General features: G+C 35.9%; 1 protein-coding gene across 2 annotated transcripts in view; it reads right to left on the bottom strand.

The window, feature by feature from the left end:
- Positions 1-2482: 2482 nt before the first annotated feature.
- TRIP11 (thyroid hormone receptor interactor 11) overlaps positions 2483-21623 on the bottom strand; it is a 30753-nt gene continuing 11612 nt past the window's right edge. The window contains exons 10-20 of one of the 2 annotated variants that reach the window (XM_027637704.1): positions 17823-20852; positions 14983-15123; positions 14578-14771; positions 13482-13645; positions 13045-13148; positions 12707-12806; positions 8339-8420; positions 7727-7841; positions 7463-7585; positions 6059-6206; positions 2483-4471 (exon numbers count right to left, since the gene is read on the bottom strand). In XM_027637704.1, coding sequence (XP_027493505.1) covers positions 4263-4471; positions 6059-6206; positions 7463-7585; positions 7727-7841; positions 8339-8420; positions 12707-12806; positions 13045-13148; positions 13482-13645; positions 14578-14771; positions 14983-15123; positions 17823-20852 — 4410 coding nt within the window. In that variant the 3' untranslated portion in view covers positions 2483-4262. Of the gene's footprint in view, positions 4498-6058; positions 6207-7462; positions 7586-7726; positions 7842-8338; positions 8421-12706; positions 12807-13044; positions 13149-13481; positions 13646-14577; positions 14772-14982; positions 15124-17822; positions 20853-21623 lie in introns of both variants that reach the window. The other variant, XM_027637705.1, reaches the window with a different exon arrangement.

The following is a 21623-nucleotide window of genomic DNA, read 5'->3' as shown; positions in this document are numbered from 1 at the left end:
CATGTAAATAGCAAACATGATTTTTTTTTTCAGCAAAACTTGGGAATTTGTGTACAATAGTTGCCATTTCTTTCTAAGTTTATAATTTCAGCTACAGCCTTTGTAGCCGCCCTTGGTAACCCCAGAAAGGGACCGTGGAATGGGCACTGAAGCTGAGTTAGGTGTGGCTGAGACTCCAAGGGGTCTTCGCACTGGAACATGGAGGGAACCAGTAGGAGTTCTGCTGAGATACCTTTAGAAGACTAAGGAGGGGGAAAGAAAGAATTATCCAAGAAGGTAAGTCAAACTCCTTTTTTCTCAGCGTTAAGCCCATTGCCTCTCCTCTGCACTCCATTTTTGGCAGCAGACATGCATCAGTACCCTGGGTAACCAAGGGAATTGGTGCTAAGCACAAAGACCGCGTCACTGAGATAGAGTACGTAACCTTCTTCCTGTGAGTCACAGGCTCAATTATGTCTCAGTTTGGCCTCTCACCAGTTTCCTTCATAGCTCCACTACTGGAGGGTTGGCCCTTCCAGTTTTGATCAATTGCAATGATTTCTGATGTTTCCCTATTCCATTTTAGTTTTGAATGAAAATCTTTTCTTTCACGAACTAGACTGCCTAGTCACATTTGGCCAGGGCAGTGCAGACTTCAGGTTGCCTGTAAAGCATCTGACTATTGAAGTACCAGTACCATCACATCCAGAACACAGCAGGCTCACTGAATCCCCAGCCCTGCCTACTTGGCAGGTTCTGGGAAGCACACCACAGTCACTGTTCTGTCCAGAGTCCAGGAGGGACAGAGGTACCATCTGCAAGACCTTTGCCTGCAGTGGCACTCTGCAGGTCCTTCCTCCTGAGCACTCTGCAGACAATGTGCTATTCAGTCTGCATTTGGGTCCAGACAGATCTGGCAGGCCTAGTTATGACTCATTCATTTTCTTTAGAATCCCATACTCCTCAAATTTTTGTAGTTTCATAATAAGCCTCCTCTAAGTTAGCTGAAAACTGTTAAACACATCTGTTCCTGCTCCTATTGTCAAAAATAAGGCAGTCTTCTGTTTGCCTTCATTTTTATTGGCACCCACTACTTGAGCACAGAGCAATGTGCAGTCTAAATATTTTCCAATTCTACTTCCAGAAAAAGTTTCAGTTTTGATGACTATTTTTCAGTGCTCCAGTCTACCATTCAAGCCACTTTCTTTACTATATTTTTCCTCCTGCTACAATTTAGTGTTGGAGCCATGGTACAGCCTGTAAACCAAAACCTATGGATGAACCAGAAATCAACTTGGTGATTTGCTTGTAATTCTGAAAACACCCTTTTGCTACAAACAAAAGCATTGTTCAAGTATTTTAATACCTTACAGAAATAGAGAAAACTGCTGCAGGAGATGGGAAAACATTTTAAGATAAAGGTTAATTGTGCAACCAACATTTCATGTGGTTGGCTTCCCCCATGACAAGCTGAAATCTGAATCCCTTTTTTCCCTTCCTCTGCAGTTTCCTGGACACCTGCACCCAACACTGTGATCACAGAACAGAAAATCCTGACCCTCATTTTTTTCCCTTATATCAAGTTTGTAAAATGCATCCCTGCACTAGAATTCTGTTACCTTACCACTAAAGATAACTGACAGCTTGTTAGACCAAAACTAGGAGGACCAGACACTTTTTTTGCCCTTGCAAAAGCAACAGGAAAGAGAACAACAAAAATCTTCAATTACTGCACCTTGTTCATAAATTTCAGATAATGTTTTCCTTGTGCTGCTGTGTGAAAGGCCCACACAATTAACAGGACAGACTATATGAGTCACATATGTACATGTGGGAAACCGGTAAAGCAAATATATACGGAACAGTTATCAAGCACAAAGTAAGCCCAAAAGAAAAATTAGAGGAAAAAATATATCCACTAATCTTTCAATAAAAACAAAGCTTGAAGGTTTATAATGGTCTGTGAAACATTCTAAGAAAGAAGTACTGCCTAGAACACAGAGCCCAGCTGATTTCTAACAAAGCAACAAACTCCACCAATGTAACCGCAGAATAAGCCTTAGAACAGAAACCTCTAAGCCCTGGGGATTTCCTCCACAGTTCAACAGACCTCACCTCCTAGGACTTAAGGACTGAAGCCTCTTGTGTATCTCCTGTAGAGGATTTTCTTCTCCCTGAAGAAGTTTATGGGGAATTCTGAAGTTCTTCTGTACTTTGCTTGGCATTAGATTTCCCTCACCAAACTCACAGCTTATTGTATAAATGGAAGGGATTTACAGCATGCAGAAACAAATGGTATTACTATGTTTTCTTTATTGGCATTTATAAAGCTTCCTGAAAGAGAAATGTGTACACATTAGGCTCTCTGCAGTTAAAAGAAAAAAATTGAGCAAAAAAGAACTGCTTAGATAGTATATTCAGAGAATAGTGAGTAGCATGACTCCATTTCTAATTTATAACATGTAAGTCACATAATTTTTAAAAACTAAACATTTCCTTCTGCTTTGGCTCACCAAAAGGCAATTTTATTGTGAAGCAGCTATATATTATTAAACAGACATGACTACAAAAACAAGAGAGATTGCACAGAAGCCATTTGATTTCACTTTTAAAATTGCTACAGGGAAAAAAAGGTACCTACGCCAGCCCAGTTCAAACGAAGATGTACATTTCAAGTACCCAATTGAAATGCTCTCAGCTGAGGCAATTTTAAATTCTCATTACATTTATTACATAATGCAGAATTTACTTTGGTAAATGTGTGGCTGCTACTCTTCTGGAAATCAAACTGCCAAACTGTCCATAATGGAGTTAAAAATTTAAAAATCAAAATCCAGTATGGTCAATCCACTTAAAAATCTGTGTAAGTCTTCCATGAAACATTACTATACCAGAGAACAGGGACTCAAATAGTTCTTAAATACAATAATTAAAAAAAAACTTTGCTAGGTTTCAAGGCAACAAAAGGAATTCACTATTTGACCTCTATATAAATAAATCTAAAGATTTCTTGCATTTTGTTGATTCTGTACAAGTTTCAGTAATTAGTTTTATTTAAATATAACTCTTACAACAATTTAACCCAAGATCTTAATGAAAATGAAGAAGGTTGACAGTTCTAATATAGAACTTCCACAACAGTTATCTTAACACTGACTAACAAGGAATGGCATATAAAAGATTTAGAAATTACACATTTTAAACTGAAGATGTTTTATCTCAGATTCACTATGAAGGTGACTTTTATCTGTTAGTATGTAACTTCACTCTTCACCTGCCAAACAAAGTGTACAAGTTATCACAGCAAAATTTACAGAATAATTGCCTTTGGTCTTGGTCTTACAAAGACCTATTTACACATTTGAGATAAGCAAGCATCTTCTTCCCTTTTAATTCTATACATGTGTTCAAGCTTTAAGCCTATACTGGGATCTACAAAGTCTTGTGACATAAAAAGTCTCTCATATATACACCTTGGACCATTGGAGTACAGTGACTTTATATATGTGAACTATCTTTTGCTAAATCACCCACTCCTCATCACATGAGTATCTCATGAAGCCCTCACTTCCACAGTTAACTCCTTGGTGCTGATGGGTTTGACTGCTGAAAACAGCTATTAGTCTGGGGGGATATATCAAATCATTGTGCAAAGATGCTGATGTGCCTCGAATTGCCCCCAAATGCAATCAGAACCGTAAAAAAGAGATACGTGTCCTAATGTACATTAAGTAAATACCATAAATCATGTGTGGGAAGACTGCAGCTGCTCAGTGATCAACCCCCACATGCTCACCATCTTATTCTTTGAAGTTTGTGTCATTAATTGAACACCTCAGATCAATTTTTGCTGGAGGAGGTGTTTTACATATTTTTGTTTTCAATTCTGGTTCTTGAACGCCCACTGCCAATGGCAGATTGTTTCAATGGTAAAACAGATCTCAACAGCAAAGGGTTAATGCTGTCTATGCACAACTGAAACAACTCAATACAACAAAGGTTTAAAAATCCTTCTCTCTTGTGACAATCTAGCAACAAGACAGATTTTTCTCAGTTAAATATTTAACCATGCCCAAAATGAATGCCTACTATACAGAAGGCAGTTATTCATACCACCATTAGAATTTCCAAGCACTGACAAATTTGCAATTAAAGAAAAGCAAGGTACAATTGCAATCAAGTACATGACTTTTTACAGAAGGCCTCACTGTGATAAATTATATACAGCATAGTGTTCTCGTTTTCCTTAAAGTGCTACTATCATCATACTGATACAAGATCATCTATTGTTTTAGAAGGTCCTTTAATACAGCACCAGCGCTGGCATCAGGGGACACTGGCAGTGGTGTAAAAGTAGGCAGTGCATCAGAAATAGGTTTCATAAGCAGATGTCCAGAACTACTAGCTGGTGTTATGAGAGGTACGGCTGCAGATCGAGGTGCTAAAAATGGATTTGCATCTGGTCTTCTGCCCACTGCCGAGACTGCAGAATCTGGAATGTAAAAAACAACAAAAAACCTAAACTAACAATGAAAGTACTTTGTTAGAATCTACCCAATTTTACAGCATTTGTTCACAGAAAGTTCTAAAACTGCCTATCACTTGACAGTCCTTGAAAATCTCCTTGCTGTGGACTGCAGACACTCTCAAAGACTTTCAATCTCCCTGTCTCCTCTCTTAGAACCATAGAATTGTTTAGGTTGGACAAGACCCTTAAGATCAAGTCCAGTTGTTAACGCAGCACTGCCGAGTCCACCACTGAAATTCCAAAACAGTTCAGGCTATCCAAAAAAAAAAAAAAAAACAAAACAAAACCAAAAATCTAGGTATCTCTGACAGGCAACATGAACACTCTTCGCAGTTCATTTCTCACACGCAATGTCAGACATGCAGTATCTGTCACGCTGGCTCCAGCACTATGTAAAGGCACAGGGCCCCTGCACATGCACTACAATACAGTGCAAAGGTAGGTTTCCCAACACATGGTGCACTGGCACAGCTTATCCAGGGTCAGCCACAAGAAAACCCCTACACGTAAACATCATACAGAGTGAGTCACAATTTAGTGGTTCTACACAAGGAAATTTTTTTTTTTTGCCAAGTAGAACAGATACTTCACCTATTATATTACTGCTATACTACAATAAAAAAAGAATAAAAAAAAATCAAACTTAATTTAGGTTTATTTAAATAAATAACTACAGCTTTCAAAGATAAACTGGTATTTTGGAGTAGACATTTACACTTTGTAACATCCAACTACTTTAGGTGACTTGAAAGAGGACTTTTTAGCATCTCTATCTGTAGATATATATATATCTATATATATATATATCTGTAGGGTTTTGGTGTTTGTTGTTTTTTTTTTTTCATTTGAGTTTACAGTAGAAAGTTTCCAACAAAACAAGCCTCTGCAAGTCAGCAGGCCTATATTAAGGTGAAGTCTTAAATGCATGTAAAACAATTAACTACAAACTGGACTAGTTAAACTGAAGATGGGGATCTTAAACTACTTACACAGAAGTGCATTAGCATGCATAATATAAGCCTGAGTGTTCTCTGCCTTAGGAAACTCAAAGTCAACACTCTTGCACAGCTTACAGAGATTTCATACCAGGCCATACACTTTACTGATTTTATTTTGGTCCTCTCTGAACAACCAGGTTCTACATAAAAGAGAGACGCTACAAGGTTGTATTACTTGCATTCTTCACTTGCTTTGACACAAAGCTGATCAAACAGGGATGCTGGAAATCAGGAGTGGGTTCACTGACACACCACACAAAGTTGTCTGCACAGCATCTGTTTGGTTCTGACAGGTGCTGTTAAAGCCTTTTCATATCAAAGACAATTTGGTCCCTCTAATCTTCTGTATTGGGATTTTAGAAAGCAGGGTATAGAAGCAGTGGGAAGGAGAGATGGGAAAAGAATTGAAAAAAAAACCCCAGAAAGTAGGAAATGGTTGTGGGAGAATAAATCAAATCCATATTTCACAAGGGAAGAAGCACACAATCATTAAAATCCCCTTGAAAATTCTACCTTTAGTTATTTAAATTCTGTGAAAAGATTCCAATGTTACCTTGCATTTGACTCTTGGATGGAGTACTGCTAGTTTTGCCAGTTCCTGCTGCTCCTAAAGGTTTCATATCATGAACAGAGAGCTTGGGTGGGGGAAGGCCTGGGCGAGATTCAGTTTCAAGGAATTTCACAAACAATTCTGAAAAAGACTGCAAGAAGCTACTGGTTACTATATTTCACTGATGCTCTGGTGAAAAGCACTAAGTCAAAAATACATACATTCATAAACTAAAAAGCTGTCAACAACCTCCAAATAATTTTGTACTAATACTTAGTACTGAGCAATCCTTAGTGAGTAAATTAAATTTATTTTCAAAATACACAGTTTGTTGATGTCTAAGTGGCATTTATGTAAAACTGATAAACTCTAAAGTATTTCTACTATGGCTCCATTATTGATTTAAGCCAATTGTTTCAAGAAATCCACACTGCTACTGACATCACAGTATTTCCATTTTCTTTGCTCAACCAGTCACTTATCCAGAAACACAAAGTCCAAACACTTCTCTTAAAGCCCATTGCATGTTTTATTTCACAGAGACTCTTGAATAAAGGAAGCATGGAATGATTAAGGTGCCAGTAGCATCACAAGATAAAATTTTTTTTAGTAAAGCCTGTACTATATGTACAAAGCACTAATTTTCCTCTTTTATATCTATAGTTAATCAGACCACAGTCCTCTGGCAGCTTACATGCCTGCATTATTTTAGAGGGAAAAAACAATCCCTACACTTCAAGATGATTTATAGGAATCAATTCTCAACATTCCTAGCTTGATTGAGTAAAACACCGAAGTTAATCCAAAAACCCCAATCCCACAGTGCTCAATCCTTGAGTGCATTATTTATTGGTCTGCAAAATGGAAAGTTTCATAAAATGCTCCCATGGATTATGCTATGAGATCTGTTGCTTTACTGTATTTGAAAACTTAAAATATCAACTTTATATGCTGTAAGTAAGAGGTACTAGCTGCAGGAGCTGAAAAAGCTTTTCAAATTAAATTTAAAGGACATATGGGAACACAGTCATCAAAATACAATGTCATGGTCTTCTATACTGTTGAGTATTGCAGAATTCCAGACTCAACACGTATTTAACTTCCAGCACTGTTAAGTTTCCAAGATAAAGTCCATACTGTAAGAAGTCAGTGATCCCAGGAACCAGTGGAACAGTAATAGTTTTCTCCATTAGCCCAAGACTTAGTATTGTAAAGATTTCCAATGTCTACATATTTACTTGGTTCAGGAAAAAACCTTTTGCCAAAGCAGTTGCACAAAACAAACAAATAATGCAAGATACAGTATCATCAGTAAATTAAGCTCAATACACTGACGAACCAGATATCAGCATTAATATGCAACCGCCCCATTTTTCCAACCAAAAACAATGCACAGTTAATTCTTACACTATTAAAAATGTTCTGCTGAGTTGGCCTCAAAGGTGTACTGGGAACACTCTTTGACCCAGCTCCTCCACCAAGCCAGCCAGTCACCCATCTCGTAACTCCTCTTTGCTCTTCAGATAATAACTAGAAAAGTATTTTAAAAAAAACAAAGTTAGGAAACAAAAAAAATGAACCCGTAGGTAAAAGAAGTGCAGCAAGAAATTCTATTTTCAGGTACGGATACTGCAAAGAAATAAGGAAGCCTGGTTTTCTGCAAAGTATTACCTGATCGAGTTCTTCCTTTTTTATTCCCAAGATACTTCCCATTAACCTTAACACTTCAAGACGTTTATTTTTTGGAGTATGAAAGTGTCCAATAAAGAGATTTCTCATGAGGAGCCTACAGAACAAAGGAAGCCTGTTATACAATCTCCTGTCATGTAGCAGCTGATACCATAATATTGATGCATTTATTCTTCATACTCTTGCTTAATTTGCAATAATCCAAATAAACAAATCAAACACAAAGAACGAAAAAGGTACCTCACCCACTTCCTCCTCCCACAAGTTATCACATTTCTTATACAGTACGTGTCAACTTGGACAGTATTCAGCAATTCTGTAGGCAGTGAGGTGAGACCAAACGGTACATGAGCAAGCTTTGATGTACTACTGTACCAGGGAAAATGCTTATTCTAAGATCTTGATTCAGGAGAGCAAATGACTATTTACAACCACCAAGCAATTGAAAAATGTCAAAATAATGACAGTATAATTATAAGATCACATACAGAAGTCCAGTTCTGCACTACTCTTGCAACTGTATTAGTAACATGTCTGTACATTGAGAGGAATAAAACCCAAAAAGTTATAGCAAATCTTTCATGAAAGACTTACTTGTCCACTTTCCCTTCTGTGCTGTTCATAAGGTTCATTAGTTTATTTTGTACATCTTCTAGCATTTCTTTTCTGATCTCACCTGTTATGTCACAGCAAATAAACAAAAATTCAAACTTTGAAACACTGTTGCGAAATTTACCAATAACACTACACTTCTGTAATAAAATTGTTATGGTGCTTTTATGCTAATATTGTTATGGTGCTTTTAAATAAAAAACAAAACCAAAAAATCTATTTGATTTTTTTTAAATAAAAAGTGTTGACATAGTCATTATTATTTGAAACCATAAGCTAAAATTTTGGGAATGATAATGCTAAAGTACAGCAACACACAGAAACTAAATCCACTGCGGAAGATCTGATGACTGCTCTGTTCTACGTAAAAAATATGCAACTGGAAAGAAACTCTTGGGCAACTGGCTAGCAGAGTACCATCAGCAACTTGTGGGTCTCTTCTGTTAGGATCTTTCCCACTCCTGTTACTGATGCAAGCTCTGAAAACAGCACGCTGGGACACACTAATACACCCTAGAACCAGCCCTGTGCTTCACCATTCAGTATACTGGCAAGCAAGGCAGATACATGCAAGAATACCCATACTTTTGGGAACAAAGACACTTAGTTAAAAATGGGAGAGATGAAATGCCAAGTTACCATGAACCAAAGACAAAACTGAGAGGAAAATGGCAAACACTTTAGTCAGGCATCACGGCCTGCAAACAGAGTGAATAGGCCAGTATTAAATGCTAATGAACATGAACTTGTCTAGGAGCGTGCTCGGAGTCACTGCACACATTTTCGGCCTCCTTTTCAATGCTGAATCTAAGTTCTGATGCTGTTCTGTAGTGGTTGCAATGAAATCTGTTCATTTAGATACACTGATAATGACCTTCCTGGCCTAGACAAACACTTTATTTTTCCTCATCAGAAACATGAAACAGGAACTATCAGCAGAGTAAGAGAGGAGTTTAGATTCTGCATTCATCAGTGCTATAATTTTTCAGCTTTCTGAAACTCCTAACCTCTATTAAGGACCTGTCTACTGTCTACACACTTGAGCCTCATGCATCAGAGTCTTTAATAAGGGAGATACAAATGTAGTAACCCATTTCTTTAAAAGGAGTCATGGCATGATATCGTTATATTCACTGTTGCCCAACAATTTCACAGCATCAACTTCCCTACAATTCTAAAACTCCACTAACATAAATGACTTGTTAACTCAAATACACCCAATTACCCCAATCATACTGTGTCAGTAACACAGGCTTCTTCTGGACTTCCCACAAAGCTCATAAAAGTAAAGCTCATAATAAAGAAAAAAATTCTCCTAAAAGTTTTATTTGCCATAAATATTTTACAGCATTCCGACTGTAAGGAAACAAGACAAAAAATTTTCTCTTTATAAAAATGCAGATATATTAGAAACTGGGTAGAAGTATCTGTTGTTCAAGTTTGCACAGTTTGTACAAAACCCAGAGTAATTTGCTAGAAAAACTCAAATGAAGGATTTAAGAACACTGGCAGTTAACAAGTTCTCAGACAAGAAAGTAAATAATTACATACAAGGTACAAAGAATTCTTAGAAGATAAACTCCAAATCGCTTCACCTCAAGACAGCAAAAATGTAATTTCTCATCAAACTAGGGTTTGGCAAAATACTACCTCTGAAGACACTTTTTTCCTAATAAAAGTACAAGTAAGCCTTTTTCACACACAAAAGCTTGACAAATATAACATTGACTGTCCATGTGACGACCAACTCTATCCTACATTTGTATAAGCTGACATGATCAACTTTTTTTCCAATAAGACTGAATGCTTATATCCAAATCCAAACGGGAAAACTGCTGATCAATTTAATTTTCCTGTTATTTTAATACTTCTTGGGCTCATTTTAATTAAAATTACTTAATTTAAAACAACAACAAAAGATACTTTTACCTATCTTGTAGTTAATTTCTAAAAAGCCTCCACATCTTTGTAAGAAGAGTGACTTTTATGAATTTTTACACCCTTCAAATCATCTGGGATGCATGAAAAACATGAAAAACATTCCACTCCCGTTTCCACAACTTTCAATCATAGTAAATGCATGCCACAACTATGTTGACAAAACATGGTTCTCAATTAACACCAATAATTCCATGAGAACCCACACTGAGATTCTGTATTTATACACATCAAAGAGCCAGGTTGTGAAATGAATACAACCTAATATGCCCTGTTCAAATACTCCATGTCTTTACACAAACATTTAACTTCACCAATATGAATTTTGTACAGTATAGAATAGAATGAACTAACCCGTGTCGTGCTGGGAACACACAGAGTTAAGCTCCTTATTCAAAGCAAGTTATAAAATATATATTTTTCTTTAGTTTTTAACAATATTATCTTGTAACAACCACATCCATATGCATTGAAATCTACTCCAATAGTCTGACTGCTCTTCAGCACTCCTTTCTCAAAATACCAGGGTGAGGCACAGGAGAGTTAATCCGTGGTTTCAAGGTTTAAATTTACTTAAAATTATGCTACTTTGTAAATATGCTTAAATAGGACCCAAATAATTGAAGGAAAACATTGGTAATATAATTACAGAATGATAAGAGTTGCAGGAGCATACATAGAAGCTGAGTTATTTTGATATCCATAGAGTAAAAGGGAATAAAAAAAGTTAAAATACTAATGCCACGAATAGATAAACAAAGAGCATTTGAAAACAAATTTTAATTAAATCTACAAAGCAAGACAATTGTGTGTTGTTTTTTCAATTTTTACTCATGTGATGAATTTTAAAATGAAAGTTTTAATAGTTTAAATGAAATGTTACTGTTGGTTTTTATTTTTTCCTGTCAAAAAGATTTATGTGAAAGAGGGTCAACTTTTAAGGACCACTACATAGCTATATTCCATCCACAGTGACTATGCAACTCTATCATTAAATGTATTTTTAAATGAAACATTTCCTTCTAAAATAGAATCTTACAGCTAAAAAGGACTTAAACACGTATTTCGGGTATATGAAAAGACTAAGTAACAAAAAAGACCTGAGCCAAAATTCAGTATGGACTGCTGTAAACCAGACATTTACAACAGTCTCCAATAGTTTGTTAACCATTTATGGCAATCCAGAAAACTGCATCTGGTACATCTTATACTTTTCCATTAAAATCCCTTCTCCTGCCAAAAGAATCCATAAAGAAATCCTTCAAAAGATTTGGCCAACAAAACTGTGTCTGGGAATGTATTTGGCCAATTTTCAATAAGACATTATATGTTTTCTTGTGTAAATAGAGAAAATGAAGTGGTGTCTTTTTTTTCCCATAAAAATTATGATTTATTCTACAACAACATCAAACTGCTGTTTCCTTTATGCAACAATCTTGTTTTAAATTTTTTTATCAAGTAAATTGCTTGCCAATACAACACAGTTTGATAAAATACTGAGGTTTAGTTTTCTTTCCAAGCTCAAACCTCTCCTGCTTTTATGTGCAAGGGTTTGCAATCAAAATTAAACAGTAATGAAGAGCTTCCCATTTAAGAGTGCCATATTTGCCTATTCCAAAGTTAATTTCAATCCAGAGTGCCTATGAATTTTTGCTGTAAATGTCTGCAGTGAGACAGATAGACAGATCCATTAAAAAATAATCAGTAGCTGTACATTCATGTAGTAGCTTGAAATTTAATTTGAACTCAGGGAGCACTCCTGTGATGTCCACTTGGATGCCAGATTGTAGTTAGACGCTAAATTAAATTTAAGTAAGTACACATTCAAATATATAGTGAAAAAGTAATATGTTTTTGTAGGATTCTTGCTGGAGAAGACTTCCAAGTGATATTTCACACCAACCATCTGATTATAAGCTCCAAGAAAACATCACTTACTTCAAGAGTAAGACTAATTATAATTTAAAAATGAATAGCAATAATTAGTTGCATATGTTCAGAGCAAGAGTTACCACTGCATCCAGCTGAGACGACAGTCACATCTGTGCAAGAGCTGCTCCCTCTCTTACCAATTGACACCCTTTATCTCACTGTATTCCTGTGTCTATGTCTATGGTAGTTAACTACTTTGGAAGATGTGACAACATTTGGTATTCCACAGACTTGTAAAAAACACACTAACAGAGCTAAATCAAGGGCTTTGGTATTTACAGGCTTTCTTTTGAGAAAGATCCCTGACAGAAGGCAAACATACCTTCTCATATCTGCTTTATAAACAACGAAGTCCTCAAAACGTGGCAAAGAATTACTCTTTTCCTCATAGTATATGAATTTTGGTAAGTTTCTAGGAATACTATATTGTCTGCTCAGCTGCCTGAAATGTTTTAAGCAGAAATAAATAAATGTAGTTACCTTCTTTCTTAAGCTCTTCAATCTGCTCCTCTTTGATATCAAGCTGCTCAGTAAGCCTGGATGCTGCATCCAGGGCAGTATTTGCCTCTTCTAAACTTTCCTAAATAGAGGGTAAGAAAGGGACAGAAAGAGAAGCAAGAGAGATCACCATCACAATGATGTTAATACAACACACATCAAACGTAACACATGCAGAGACTTCAATCACTTGTTCTTCTGAATAACTGGATTGTAAACATCTTCAGAAAATGGATGGTCAGCAGAGCAATGGTACTTTGCTTGTTGAGTCAAGAACTAGCATTCAGTTTCTTAGGGTTCAATTTCATTATTCAACCCACCTGCAGTGATACAACTTTTTCTTCTAGGTTTTCTGCTTTTTTCTTCCATTCTGCACTCTGTTTTTGGTGTCTCTCCAGCTCTGCTGAATACAGAGCTTTTTCTTCTAGAGGGTTAAAAATACAAAATGAAATAAAAAACCCCCTTAATTAAGAACATTTAACTCTTTTTGGGATATGCAATTTGCAAAACCTCAGCATTATCATATCTGGTGTTCATAAGGTAGAGGTGGAATTAGCATTTTATAAATGGGATATTGATCATCAGCTTTCACAGGGCCAGAATTGTTTTTATAAGTTTTTTAAAAGACAACAGATTCTGAAATTCAGGCTACCAAGAGGAAACCAGGGAACTACTGTTTCAAAAGCAGCAAAATATGTTAACTACCCCAGATGGAAAATGCTTGTTGCAATCTTTGCTATTTCTTGACAAACCTTACCCTGTTGAAACTGCTCTAGTACCATCTGCAGGTTGGCCAGAGATAGTGCATACTGCTTTACTTGGTCCTGGGAGATGGTCAGCTGCATCACAGTTTCATCCCTCTGCTTGGTAACCAGGTTTAACTGCTCTTGCAAAGATTCAACTTGCAGGCTAGCCTGATGACTTAACGAAAATAAAATACGTTATTTAGGAAGGCAACAATAGATGTTATCACAGAGAAAATTAAATACCAGCAGAAACAGCTCCGCACAAATTTTTCAGCTCAACTTCTAAAATTGAAGGTATTTTTTCCCTGATCCCTCTTTGAAAACAAATGAACAAAAAACCTACCAAAAAAACCCCCCAATCTAACAACAGATTTTAAGTAAGTCTGGTAATAAGACTTTGACAATCAAAAAAACCCCACACCCAAACAATAGCTTTTGTTTGAAATGCATTAGGAAAAGAAAAAATGTTGCTCCATACTAACAACTGAACACCTCATTTAACTTCCCATCAAGCAGAAATATTATGAACCTGATCCCCTCTTATGCCAGTCTTTTTAGAGAGTAGCATATCAGGTGGGAAATACCCAGTATTTCTTAAAAGGTATTTGAAAAATTTATGAAGAATTAAGTAATATTGATTTCACACAACCATCACCCAATACTTCCACTTTCTCCACAATTTTTCACAATGAATTCTGCTCAACTCAGAAATCTCTTTATTGAGAAAGTTAAGAGCAGAATCCATCTCTGACACTTAAAGAAAAAAAAGACTGCAGCTACATACATATTTTTTAATTAAAAAAACTTTTTTATTTTGACAACTGTAATAACATGAAAAAAGAATTCTTTTGCCTAAAGTAGCCAGCATCGTTTGTTTAAATAAAATAATAAAGCAGTAAAGATAAGTAATTTAAATACTTGGTGTTTCATTGTCCTGGCTGAAAAACATGTTTATGGCAAATAAAAAAGAACACATGATTGGCTCTAGCCTCCCAGATTCTGCTACCCATGAGAGTTTTATTTTCTCAAGTGCTTACAATGTTGTGGAACGGCAATTCAGCAAAACAGAGCCACCAGTCTAGTTAACTAGGATATTTAGAAGGCTACCTGGCATTTTCTACTGCAGTAGATGAGGACACAAGTTTTTCCTCCAAAATCAAAACCTTCTTTCTTAGCTTGACCTCTCTGTCTTCTGCAGCCAAAGCTTCTCTCGTGTAGGAATCTTCCATTTCTAAAAGGTGATTTCGTAATCTCTCCAGCTCCTGATTCAGGCGCTGCTCTTTCTCATGCAGATGCTGCACCTGTGTACAACACACTTTAAGTTGCTTGTACTATCACTTTCCATAAAAATAATGTAAGCAAACATAACACATGTTCATTGAAGCACATTGCACGTGTATCGATTTTAAAACCTTTTAACTAGTGACTGCTACTAAAAATCATGCAGAAAATACCACAGATGGAATTTCTTACTCTTTATTTCTTGCAACTGTAAATTATTTAGTGGTGTACCTCACTCTGCAGGGCACTGCTCTCCATTTGCTTCTGTTTGAGTGCTACCATGACTTGGTCTCTCTCTTGCTGAAAAGTAACAGCCTTTTCCTGCATTGACTTAACTTCATTTAACAGCTGATTCAATTCTCCTGTCTTGCCCTGTTGAAGACACAAACAAACATTTCAAACATGGCCAACAGTTTTATCAAGAGAGACACCATCTTTGCTCTGAAGAGTGTAAAGATGCTACTGATCTAACAAGGAAAAGGGCAGGACATCTATGGCCTTACAACACAGAAAAACATTCAGGAAAAATATTATTTTGAAGTTATTTCATTCACATGTTACATGACAAAGTAAAAGTTGTTGCTAGAAGATACTATACAGGGCATTGTCTTAACTGACTGTGAACAGATACCAGCTCTCTTAAATGAGGGACATATATTATGTACAAAGTGTCTCAAGACACCTGATACTTGAAAATTTCACTTTTCCCCCAGTGTTTGGAATCTGTTCTCTGTGATACCCATTTCTCAGGCCATGCACAAGTAAAGCATCACCCTAGGTAAGTCAACTTGTCTTAAGAAAACTAAATACACAAAGAAATCTTTAAAAACAACCTCACTTCCAAAGATTGGCCTTCAATGAATCACAGCAATGTCCATCACATTTTCAGGTGTCAACTTTCCATGAATAAAAAAAATTTCCTACAACTTTACATTGGTATATAAAGAAGTGTGACTATGTCAGTTACAAAATTCACATGTACATGTGAATGAATTTCAGTTATTTGAAACTTTTCTTTTCAGCCTGCTCCTTCATTTGGTTTCATATGTTGCTTTCAAAGAAGTTATTTTTATCGAGTATTTTGGACAGAAGTAAACCAATCTTTGGTTTTATCACTAACATTTAAGCACTTCAATTATTAGCTTTTATTAATCAAGTTAAATATAGTAAAATTCTTCTTGCAGTAGAACCATAAACCTTCAGGTAAATCTTCTTTTTATGTCATGCTATCTTTTGACACATGCAGACACACAAAACTGCTTGACTATTACTTTTCCTGGTTCTGCACGGCAAACACAAAGTGTGTAACAGGAATTTCTCTAATTTGTGCAATAAAAATGTGCAGACAAACATTCCACGCTTGTGAAACCAGAAGCCTTTTCACCACAGAGTGGAAGGGTGCAGGCAATGACATGCAACACAAAGAACCCAGCCAGACACTGCACATTTTCATGAGTTAGAATAAAAACCCCCAAAATAGTAACACTGTCAATTTGTAAAACATTAGTGTATTGTATATGGGCAAGACTGTTGAACATAAGAAGTCTCAAAGCTATTTTTCACAATTTAACTGCACTTTTGAGACAATAAACCTTTTCATCACAATTTTACAGTATTTCCTTAGAAGCCTTTGCTATGAACAAAAGGAGCTAAACATCTGTCCTAAGTAAAACTTCTTTAAAAAAAAAAAAAATCCTAGTTTTTCACATGTATTATGGCAAAGTTGAGATTTCTAAATTATAAATTTAAAAAAGACACATACTGTTCAATGTAATTAATATTTTGTTTTTCCAAATACTTTACACTGCAGATATAGCATAGGTATAGCTATGTTTGAAAATGCTTCAGAGATGTGAGGGTGGTGAGACACCACGACAGCCCCACAACAGGGACTTTGAGCAACTTGGTCTAGTGGGAGGTGTCCCCGTCCATGGCAGGGGGATTGGAACAAGATTATCTTTAAACTCCCAACTCAACGCATTCTACGACTCTATGCATTTTTTTCTTATACTTACAGTGCAGGAGAAAAATTAATGCCAAGTTACTTAGAAAGAGTTTGTATAAATACCACTCTCTGGCAGTGGGTAATGCTCATAACCTTGTAAAATGAAATGGGGTTGCCAAGGACAACAGGGAGAATAAGCACAGTATGCATTGAGTCATAGAACTGTAGGACAAATGGCAACCAGATCCAAAGAGACCTGGGCAGTAAAGAAAAAATTATCTGTTTAGGATTAATTACCAGAAAAAACTGCCCATTAGGCCAAACTCACTTTCAGTGCCTAAGAGCAAACCAAAAACATCTGCACCCTGGAGTTCTGCTGTGAAGAGTTGGTCAAAAATACAGGAAAATTCTATTTGCACTGTACTTAACACCTATTTCTCAAAGAGAAGTGCCAATTCATACATTACTTCATTAACTCCAGCAGCAGTTCATACAACATGGTGTAGCAATAATGCCAGGTAATTTCTTGCTCTTTTTAAAAAGATTCTTCTTCAAATTACATACATGGTAACTATTAAGCCACTGCAACTTTTCTCTGAATACAAACTTTCTTCAAAGTATCAATTTTTCCATATGTCAAATTGTTGAGCAGAAACTACTAAATCAGTGTGTCCAATTTTTTTTTTTTTTAAATGGAGTCTCCCCATTCATCTCACTGAGATGTTGTAAAGCAATCCCATTGGAATAACAAACACTAGAGGAAAGTACCTTGGAAAATTAGTTGTGCTGACTAGCTCTGCAGAAGTTTGAGCACCATAAATTCAGTAAAAGTCACATTTCATGAATGGGGCCAAAGTAAAATATTAAGCAGCTGTTCAGTAAATAAGCAATTTCCAAATAAATGAAAAACGTAGTTTATGGTTGCACAATTAACAGAAAACATTGTAAACCACTCACCTGTTGACTTTTTTATTTTTTTAATTTTGCATAGGGAGGATTTTTGGTGAATGTAATGCAGTAAGGACTCACAAACATATTTCAGGTAAACACTTGAGGGTTACATATACAAAAATTCATTATCATATGACTAATTTTAAGAGACAGTCATAAATATGAATGGACATACCTGTTCCTTCTCTTTCAACAGCTTCTCAAAAGCAAGAGCTTTTTCCTTCATTGAGTGAGACTCAAACTCTTTCTCTTTCAGCATCATTGAAAATTGCATATTAGTTTCCTGAAGTGCACGGAATTCTGTTTCTTTTTCCCTACACCTTGCAACTATGTTTTCATTTTCTTCTTTCAGTTTTCGAATATCCATTTCTAAAATTAAATTTCTTTCTTTTAGATTAGTCACGGCTTGCTTCAAAAGCTCATTTTCATTTTCTTTGTTACTAAGATTTTCACTCACAGAAAGCAACTGATCACTTTTAGATTTAATTAATATGTCTTTTTCCCTAAGCGATTTCTGTAAGACATCATGTTTTTCTTTGATCTGCCTCATCTCTGACTCAGTCCCTTCTTGACTCTTTCTTTCAATCTCTGATGCTGTAGCAACAGAATCAGATAATCGCTGATTGTTTTCCTGAAGAGTCCTAATAGTTGACTCTTTTTCTTGCAACTTTTTTTTCAGTTGTTCCAACTCATTTTGAAGGAGTTTACACTCATCACTGAGTACTTCAGGAGGACTGTGTTGAACACTTGAAAGCTGTGAAATGGTGGAAGCTGCTACCAGAGATGGTGATACCAAATCAAGTTTACTCAGGAGAAGATCCTTGGTGTTATAAAGCTGTCCTATGCTGTGCTGAACTTGTGCTAATTCCTGACTAAAACTTTTCAGCTTTTTCTCATTCTGTTCATAACTCTGAATCAAGCCATTATAATCTACCTGCAGCTTTGAAGTACTATCACTTTCAACTGAAATTTGTGCTTGAAGCTTGTGTAACTCTTCTTGGAGATGAGCTGACTCATGTTGCATGTTCTGAACTGTGGTTATTACTTGTTGTTTCCACTCTTCCATTTTCTTTACTTGCTGTTTTAGTTTATCACGTTCTTGTAGAAGTTCCTCAAACTGGTTACTGTTCACACCTCCTGACCCGTTATCAGCACCTGTGCTGGATGTCTGCAAGACAGTCAATAAGGTTTGGCATTTTTGACTCAGAGCATCTATTTCAATATCTTTTTCTCGAATGATACGGGATAAATTCTGAATAGTTTCTCTAGACATGTCTTGACTGCTGTTTTCAGATCTGTTAGATAACTTTTGATTCTCCTCCTGCAACCTCACCAAAGCTGCTTCTTTAGCAGCAACCATGTCCATGATGTTACGATACTCCGTTTTTAACTGACTGTTTTCTCTTGTCTTTTCACTTAGAACTGCTAATACTTGTTCTCTTTCCCTAACATAAGCTTGCAGCTGCTGCTGAAGACCAAGAACATCCTGCCTATAGGAAGCTGAGGAAACTCTAGCATTGAGAGCTTGTATTTCTAAATCCTTCTCTTGAATGATCCGAGTAAGTTTCCCAACTTCATCCTTAGACAACTGATCAATCTGCTGACTTAGAGAAACATTCTTTTCATTTAGAAGTTTAATCTCCATCTCCCTTTCTTTGATACCTTTTACCAATCTTTCTATTTCAGCTTTAGATAAGTCATGTTTTTCATTTCCATTTTCTCCATTAAGAGTCTGAACTTTGGTTTCCTGAAAAAGATCAGAAGAATCAGTCTGAATAATCTGTCTCTCTTTGTGCAACTGAGTTTTAATTTGTTCAATTGTTTTCTGCAAATTTTTAATTTCCTCATCTTTCTCTAAAAAGAGTCTTTCATGTGTGACATTCATTTGCTCACACTGAAATCTGGACTCATCTATTTCTTTTCGCTGCTCCTGCAATGCCTGCTGAAGTTTCACTGTTGTTTGATTCTGATCTTCTATCGTTTTTTTGTGAACTTCTATTTCTTCTTCAAGATTATTCCTTATCATTTTTAACTGTGTTACCTCACTTTCCAGTTCAATAATAATATCTAAAGTTTTAGGCTCAACCACAGGCGTGGATCTACTTTGCTGGTCCTTGAGGCGTTCAATTTCTTCTTTCAAATGATTATTTTCTTCCTTCATGACTGCGAGACTTCTGTCTTTTTCCTCCAAGTTCTGTTTGAAGACATCCTGCTTTTTTGAAACTTTCATATACTCCTCAAGTTCCTGCTTCACCTGTAAGGCTTCATTTTTGTATTTTTCAATAAATACCTCTTTCTCTTTTAAGAGATCTCTCAACTGCTTTTGTCCTCCTAAGCTAGTAGTCAACATCTCTTTGGTTTCCTGATGGTCAGTCTCCATCTGCTCAATGCTACTCTGAAGTTCAGCAATCTTGAAGTCTTTCTCTTGATGGAGCTTAACCAGGCGCTCATGTTCAAGCTGCAGTGCAGTGGTATCCATACTGCGGGCGTTTGATAATTCCTCAATAGTTTGCTTATACTTATGTGCTTGTTCCAAAAGCCTCTTCTCTGTCTGGTTTAATTCGCTCTCTAACTGTCTTTTTTCCATTTTCAAAGCCTCCACAACAGTGTCTTTTTCCAAGTAAACTTTATTTTTCTCAGAAATGGTATCACTTAACTCCTGTTTTAGTTCTTCAATGGTTGCTATGAGCTTTCCATTTTCTGTTCTGAGATCAGACAGAGACTTCTCTAAGTGTTCATTTACTTGTTTATTTTCTGAAATGTCATTCTGTAATTTTGCAATTTCTACTTCTCTTTCTTTCAGAATCAGACCTTGACAAGCATAGTTAGATTCCTCATTACTTTTTTCTGTTAACTTGCTCAAGGATACATGAAGTTCCTCCTCTCTTTCTTTTAGTCTCTGCTGCAACTCTCCAATTTCTTTTTTACTATGTGAATTACAGTCTTGGGCTTTCCTTAATTGTTCCTGAAGATTTTTAATATTATCTTGTAGCTGCTGCTTATTTATATGCAAATCATTAAGCGCATATGAACATTGGTTTAGTTTTTCTTTCTGACTATCTAACTCTTTAATAATTTTCATCTTCTCAATTTCTAATTCTGATACTTTCTTTCTTTCAGAATCAACATCAAATTTCAGCTGTTTGATGATACTATCAGTTTCTGTGTGTTGTTTTGAGAGCTGCTCTTTCAGTGTAATCATATGCTGAAATGAACATAAAGAAAAGAATTAATTAGGACAGGAGAACTAGATGAACTATGCATTTCATTTTCATCCTCTAAACAACAATAAAAAAAAAAATTTCGAGAAGAAACAAAAATGTTTCTTAGTTGCCAACATAAGTTAGCAAGTAGTATCAACTAGTCAATCCTTAGTTAATTAAAACCAAGTATCAAGTATTTTGTGAAGATTACACTTCACAAAAAAAAAAAAATCTCCCCTAAAAGAACTCTAACTACCTGATCAAAGAAAATAAAAAAGGACTACCTAAAAATAAAGCACTGCCAGAATTTGTCAAGGCAGTTCAAATGCAGCAAACACTCAGTGCTTAAAAAAAGGGCGGCACTACATTTAAAATAGCTGTATATTCAATTTTCAACTTCTTGTTTGAGCTTATTTTTAAACAAGACTTGCTTGGATTCACATCACAGGAAGAACTTTAAATGTTCAATTCCATGTAGTAAACCAATCTTGAAAACAGATGGTTTGCAACTCTTAAGTTTACAGGTCAAATATATCGGAACTGTAACAAAAAAGTATAATTTAATTCTGATTACATACAATTGGTGACCTTTTTTACTCCACAAATGCTTGTATTATAAAGAACTTGTAATTAAGTAACTTAAATATTCAACATAATTAAAAATTATGAAAGGAAAAAAGTTTTAAAAAAGTCATTCATGTAATTCAGACAGATCAGAATATTAGTAGGTTAAACTCCATCAGAAATCTTGCAATGAAAAATCAGGTACTATT

The sequence above is a fragment of the Corapipo altera genome, unplaced genomic scaffold, assembly GCF_003945725.1.
Source record: "Corapipo altera isolate COAL_440 unplaced genomic scaffold, ASM394572v1 23, whole genome shotgun sequence".
NCBI lineage: Eukaryota > Metazoa > Chordata > Aves > Passeriformes > Pipridae > Corapipo > Corapipo altera.
The sequence above is the reverse complement of the archived record's forward strand: the minus strand, read 5'-3'. Positions and strand labels throughout refer to the sequence as shown.